We start from the raw sequence: 6,959 nt of genomic DNA on the forward strand, positions 1-6,959 counted from the left end.
CTCCAAATATTCTCTAACCTGTAGTACAGATGAAATAATCTTCTCTGTGTGTTGATGTATGTGTTGCCTGCAACCTATTTGACTGGGTTTGCCGTCATATAGCTAGTGTGCAAACAACGCCCAAGAGCTTATTGAACGGGTTGTATTGAGTGACTTCACCGCCCTGAAAAGACTAACTTCTGCCACCCAGTGGGTGTCTCATCACATTACAGTACATTTCAGCTAGGACCTAATCTACATCAAACTAAACATCAAACCCAAATCACTTCATTTGATGTGTGGTTGTAATGTAAATGTATGGAGTCCACTCAGATAATAATGGAAGTAAATTAACATTTTTTTTTATGTTTGAAAGAGCTTTCAACAGAAAATGTCAAATGTCATATGTGTAAATAATATATAAGCCTATCCCAGACGTCTAATTAGTGGAATGGAAATTCAGTTACTCTCCATTCTCTGTGACATCTATTAACACCATAGAGTTGTGATTGTGCAAAACTGTCCTGGAAGAAGTCCTTTTGTCAAACTACTTTTGATGAACTCGATTATATTACTTTTCATAAGGTCACATAGGCAACCGCACAGGGAAGTCAAAAGGCAGAATTAATTTATTTAGCAATATCCTGATAGTCCGATGACCCATAATACAGATTGTGTTAGGGAACATTGCACAAATAGTAAACAAATACAATGGGGGTTGTTTGTGGGGATTAGAGACATGATTTTGGGGCAGGAAGAGGGTTGAGATGGGAGGAGAGGGTCATTTAGAAGCACTTCCTGTGAACGATTGAGGGCCCAGCCTCCTCGTACTCATCTTTGCTGATCCACATGGCCTGGAAGGTGGAGAGGGAGGCCAGGATGGAGCCACCGATCCAGACAGAGTACTTACGCTCAGGGGGGGCAATCATCTACAGGAAGCAATAGTCTGTGGTTAGGACCGAGTCAAGTGTGTTTTTTTTAATGCAAATCAAGTGTCTATACTTACTAGCTTTGCTTCACCAAGGGTACTTTGAAACCACTTTCAGGTTCATCACTGTTCAATAATTGACTCTCAGTAATTGGATGGTGGTAAGATTAGGGGGATGTAATTATCAAAGAGAATAAGATGCATATATTATCCATACCTTGATTTTCATAGTGCTGGGGGCCAGGGCTGTGATCTCCTTCTGCATGCGGTCACCGATACCAGGGTACATGGTGGTACCGCCGGACAAGACGTTGTTGGCGTACAGGTCCTTACGGATGTCAATGTCGCACTTCATGATGCCATTGTATGTGGTCTCATGGATACCAGCAGACTCCATACCTATTTGGAATAACAAATAACAGTCTTTACACCCATATTCTCAACTGCATACCTATGGAGAAACAGAGCAATGGATTCTGAGCCTTGTTGTCTGTAGTGAGGCCTCCGTGGGAAAAGAAAGGATTAACCCAAACTCCAAACTTCATAAGCAAGATATAAAAGACAATGAAATAATGACACATAAAGTACTGTTGTGAAAATTATATCAATAAATATCCTTAATGAATGATCCATGTGGTGACTTTTACTTCCTCCTGTCCTGCATAATCTTATATACATTACTTGTGCTGCAGCACAGAACATCTAGCCTGGTCCCAGATCTGTTTGTGCTGCCTTGACAATGGCCATATAGGAGTTGGCAAGACAAACTGATCTGGGACCAGGCTATAGAACATTGTGAACTTGTAAGGATTTGTACTGACCGATGAAGGAGGGCTGGAAGAGGGTCTCTGGGCAACGGAACCTCTCGTTACCGATGGTGATGACCTGGCCGTCGGGCAACTCGTAGGACTTCTCCAGAGAGGAGGAGGAGGCAGCGGTGGCCATCTCATTCTCAAAGTCCAGAGCCACGTAGCACAGCTTCTCCTTGATGTCACGGACAATCTCTCTCTCAGCTGTGGGATTCAAATATAGCAGTGAGTTTGTGAGATCATGTTGCCTTTATCAGCGTGTCACCCACTCACAACCGTAGACAGGCATAAAGGAACAAACGGTAACTGTAGGGGAACCTTAAGCTATGTGTCAATTATAACTACACTGATCAGCCTCTTCTACAAGCACAGGTACTACACTAGGAAGATCATAAAGGACTGCAGTTACTCTATTTTGCCAATAAGATACACTGTAAGATAATGAGCGATCAACAAAAGTGACAAGGTGCAAAAACCCCCAAATAGAATCAGGTGTTGACACAACATATACATTGGGTGAAAGGTGATATTATTATGATACTATCAGAAAGTACAAAATAAAGATATAGTTCTAGATGAATTTGGTTGTATCTAAAAGGTCTCCATGGTTACCGGTGGTAACGAAAGAGTATCCTCTCTCAGTGAGGATCTTCATCAGATAATCAGTCAGGTCTCTGCCAGCCAAGTCCAGCCTCATGATGGCATGGGGCAAGGCGTAACCCTCATACACGGGCACGTTGTGGGTCACACCATCACCAGCGTCCAGCACAATACCTGCACAGGTGACACAGACACATTAGTACAGACGCACTGACGAGCATCACAGGGTTGTGGGGTTTTCATTCCTGCTGGTGCCACATAGTCTAAAATATATGTATATGTAAACTTTTTTACTGTAATCAATTTTGTGTTAGGATGAGCACTTACCTGTGGTACGACCAGAGGCGTACAGAGACAGAACAGCCTGGATGGCCACGTACATAGCTGGCACGTTGAAGGTCTCAAACATGATCTGCCAGGAAGAAAACCCCACAGTGTTAGAAAACAGGCTCAGAAATCCATTATTTGGCAGTGCACCTAATAATAATATGACGCAAATATAATAATATAATCAATCAACATTAGTTATATTGTAATGCTCAACAGCATAAACTATAAGATTGACAGCCAGGCAATTGGGTTAATTAAGGCAGGTGACCCACCTGGGTCATCTTCTCCCTGTTGGCTTTTGGGTTTAGGGGGGCCTCAGTGAGCAGGACAGGGTGCTCCTCAGGGGCCACACGCAGCTCATTGTAGAAGGTGTGATGCCAGATCTTCTCCATGTCATCCCAGTTAGTGATGATGCCGTGCTCAATGGGGTACTTGAGGGTCAGGATACCTCTTTTGCTCTGGGCCTCGTCTCCCACATAGGAATCTTTCTGACCCATACCCACCATCACACCCTGGGGAAGAGGCAGACAGGCAAGGCTCATTCACATGAACAGTAGATACAGGTCACATGAGGGAGAACGGGCTCCTGGTAATGACTGGAGCGGAATGGCATCAAATACATCAAACACATGGTCTCCAGGTGTTTGATGCCTTTCCATTTGCTCCGTTCCAGACAATATTATGAGCCATTCTCCCCTCAGCAGCCTCCTGTCGTCCAGATGTGAACGTGAACAGCAACAGACACATATTGATTTCTAAAACAGATCTGCAAATGACACACGCAGGGTCTGGTTTCCCGGACCCAGATTAAGCCTGCTAAACTAAAAAGCATGCTCAATAGAGAATCTCCATTGAAAGTTTTTTTTTAGTCCGGGACTAGGCTTCATCTGGGTTCAGGAAACTTGCCCGTACCGTAGCCTGAGTGCCAGTCTGTTTGGGCCATCATGCCAACTCCTTGTCACTCGTCGTCACGCCATGTTTGGCTTGGTAATGACAGCAATGTAGTTGGCAAGAGCACAAACAGATCTGGGGCCAGGTTAGCCATACTGTAGGTGCAATGACGACTAACAATAGTGTTGCGGCTCTATTTCAGGAATGACCATCTGACTGACATGGAAGGGTAGCAGGGGGTAAGATGGGGGGACTGACCTGATGACGGGGGCGCCCCACAATAGAGGGGAACACTGCCCTGGGGGCATCGTCACCGGCAAAGCCAGCCTTCACTAGTCCTGAGCCGTTGTCGCATACCAAGGCTGTTGTCTCTTCCTCGTCACACATGGTTGAGTCCGGTTACTGTGGACCTACACACACGCACGCACACACACACACACACACACACACACACCAAACAATAGACCAGTTGTCAGGTGTGTCAGAGCGCAATGTGTTTCACACATGGCATATGGTAGTAACAAAATGAAGTATTACCGCATTAAAGCGATTCTCTGGTACTTGTATACGTTTTAGTCCGTAATTCTGAAAGTAGCGCTCACGAGCCAAAAGTGGTCCCCGATAATTGCGTACTGCATCACATGTGCAGATATGTGCACCACGTCATTGCTCTCTCTCGCACGCTGCTGTGTGCATCTTGCTAGCTGTCACTCAAAATATGCAAGGGGCTGAAGCTCATTGGTTTAAATTGAATTACTAGGCTCACATGGGGTAAAATGGCGAAGCACAGCTTCCAGAAAAACAGTCGCTTTCAAACTAATAATTTTGTGGCTAATTGAGGTAAGACAGTAATTCTGCTGATAGATTATGCATGTATGAACTACACATTGACACATCCAGGCCAAAGCGGGAGGTTTAAAAAATACTTAGTAGTCGCCAAAGTTCCGGAGCATGTCCTTAGCAGTAGCTGCCCTTCACATTGTGGTCTCATTCTCTCTCTCTCTCTCTCTCTCTCTCTCTCTCTCTCTCTCTCTCTCTCTCTCTCTCTCTCTCTCTCTCTCTCTCTCTCTCTCTCTCTCTCTCTCTCTCTCTCTCTCTCTCTCTCTCTCTCTCTCTCTCTCTCTCTCGCTCTCGCTCTCTGTGTTCTGTTCTGTTCTGGTTGTTTGTTCTCATATGCCATGCTGGACCCATAACTCACTTTTAGTTGACTGACCAATGATTTCATTGACTAATTGTTTCATTATTGTAATGTGCAAAACAGTATTTATGTGGTGGTCCTAACCAACAGCCTAAAGCACAGTCAAAAGCAGTTATTAAGAATCTATTAAAACAAGGACTTGTATTGCATTTCTATCCACATTAGCAGTGTGTTTGTGAGATCACTTGATGTTATATAATAACATAATCTGTCAGAAAATGCTTTCATGGCTCTTTTTCTCTTGTACAATCATGCCTGTAACATCCTGTGTGTTCAATATTTAAGTATACTTTCAATGTATAGATCACATGGTCATGTGGTGTAATTATGATAAGCCACTGATCGTAAGTCTCTTTGGATAAGAGAACAGCGTCTGCTAAATGACTAACGTAAATGTAATACTATGTGATAAATTACTATTACGATAATAACATAATCCCATTGAAACAGAGAATTGTATGTGTGCAGGACTTACCCTGGAGAGCTGGACAGGAGCCGGTGTGTTACAGTCCCTTGAGAGAGTGAGTGAGAGGAGAATGCGCCTGGCTCACCTGTTCTCTGAATTTAAATAGGAGAGCGCAGGACCCATGCCATCACATACCTTCAAGACCTCAGGCCTTTTTAGGAGACATTGTCACCCTTACAAACCAATGTGGAACTGAAAAGCACAAACACACACGCACACACGTGCACACGTGCACACACACACACACACACACTCAAGAGTCTCATTTGGCCTCTGATAATTTATAGCTGGTTGGCAGAGCCCTGGTCTATAGTTGGACAACTGGAAGACAGGTTGATGGTGCGTCTGCAGAGAAAGGCATGTTGGAGGCCACTATAAATAAGGTCTGGTGCATCAGCCATAATGGAGATTTGGCCCTTTGTCTGTCTGTCTGTCAGTCAGTCAGTCAGTCAGTCAGTCATACACAGTGTTACAGCCAACCAACCAGAGACAAGTGACAACGTAAAGCCTTTACGGACCCCCAGCAGGCCTTCAAAGGACGTTTCAGAGACTCAGTAGCAATGGGAGTGGACAATAGTCATATAAAGACATACAATGACTGTTTTAACCGATATAAATGTAGGACAGACTTTAACAAACCCAAATAACCATCTAATGTAACTGTGTAACCAATGTGAAATGGTTAGCTAGTTAACGGTGCGGGCTAGTAGTGTTGAATCGGTGACGTCACTCACTCTGAGACCTTGAAGTAGTTGTTTCCCTTGCTCTGCAAGGGCCGTGACTTTTGTGGAGCGACGGTTGTTGATGTGTTCAGAGGGTCACTATTTCGAGCCCAGGTTGGGACAAGGAGAGGGAAGGAAACAGCACAGTTACAACTGCTCAGTTTTCAATAACCAGAGAATATATCCCTCAGGATTGGGCACGACTCCATCCAATTAAGTTAATTGAATTCTGTCAGGTCAATGAGGAAATTTGAATTTCAGTTTACTGACTGAATTAAAATGGAATTGATCCCAACCCTGATGTTCCTAAAGTAAAACTATTGTCCTCATAGCCTGTCAATGAAGTAAGTCTTTACACAGTGGTAAACCACAGTCACAACAGACTCTATTCCATACTGACCCTCATTGACCACAGTTACTGTAACCTGGTTTCCAAGTCTCATTGACAACCACAGACCAGAGGAAGTTGTTCAGAAGGAGATGACCAAAAAAGAAAGTGATGGTTTGAATGGTGTTGAAGGAGGGGAGTCCACAGCATGTCTATTGAATGGGGTAGGTGCCCCCTAGTGGCCATTCAATTACTGACGAGAAGACAAGATTTAGAATCAGATGATAGTCTGTCTTTCCAGACGTACTCATGGAACAGTAGCCTATTTCACCCACAGTAGACATGGAGGCTGGTGGAAGAAGAGACTATTCAAATGATAACAAGTAAAGGGAGGAATTCTGATCTTTATCCACTAATTGGTCTTTTGACAAATCAGATCAGCTCTTTTGCCAAAAACTGAGTTTAAATTGATTTGGCTAAGGTGTATGCAAACTTCCGACTTCAACTGTATTTAGCAGTCTTGTTTATCAGTCTCATGGCTTGGGGGTAGAAGCTGTTCAGGGTCCTGTTGGTTACAGACTTGGTGCACTGGTACCGCTTACCGTGCGGTAGCAGAGACAACAGTCTATGGCTTGAGTGGCTGGAGTCTTTGACCATTTTTGGGGCTTCCTCGGACACCGCCTGGTATAGAGGTCCTGGATGGCAGGA

The 6,959-nt window shown here is 44.2% G+C and overlaps 1 protein-coding gene across 1 annotated transcript; it reads right to left on the reverse strand.

The window, feature by feature from the left end:
• Window positions 1-590: 590 nt before the first annotated feature.
• LOC121531647 (actin, alpha cardiac muscle 1-like) lies at window positions 591-5,336 on the reverse strand. Its single transcript, XM_041836998.2, has 8 exons — window positions 5,211-5,336; window positions 3,796-3,947; window positions 2,919-3,158; window positions 2,644-2,728; window positions 2,329-2,490; window positions 1,729-1,920; window positions 1,125-1,306; window positions 591-908 (listed from the first exon to the last, which is right to left on the reverse strand). The coding sequence occupies exons 2-8, from the start codon at window positions 3,922-3,924 to the stop codon at window positions 765-767; spliced, it is 1,134 nt and encodes a 377-aa protein (XP_041692932.2). The 5' UTR covers window positions 3,925-3,947; window positions 5,211-5,336; the 3' UTR covers window positions 591-764.
• Window positions 5,337-6,959: the final 1,623 nt, after the last annotated feature.

Source organism: Coregonus clupeaformis, chromosome 19 (genome assembly GCF_020615455.1).
Source record: "Coregonus clupeaformis isolate EN_2021a chromosome 19, ASM2061545v1, whole genome shotgun sequence".
Lineage (NCBI taxonomy): Eukaryota > Metazoa > Chordata > Actinopteri > Salmoniformes > Salmonidae > Coregonus > Coregonus clupeaformis.

Bases quoted from the DNA above. Each gene is read 5' to 3' on its own strand.
- LOC121531647 (XM_041836998.2), bottom strand. From the start codon at position 3,924: ATGTGTGACGAGGAAGAGACAACAGCCTTGGTATGCGACAACGGCTCA. The intron at 2,491-2,643 runs GTAAGTGCTCAT...TCACCTGTGCAG, and splicing joins CGCCTCTGGTCGTACCACAG to GTATTGTGCTGGACGCTGGT. The intron at 1,307-1,728 runs GTCAGTACAAAT...TATTCCAAATAG, and splicing joins CTTCCAGCCCTCCTTCATCG to GTATGGAGTCTGCTGGTATC.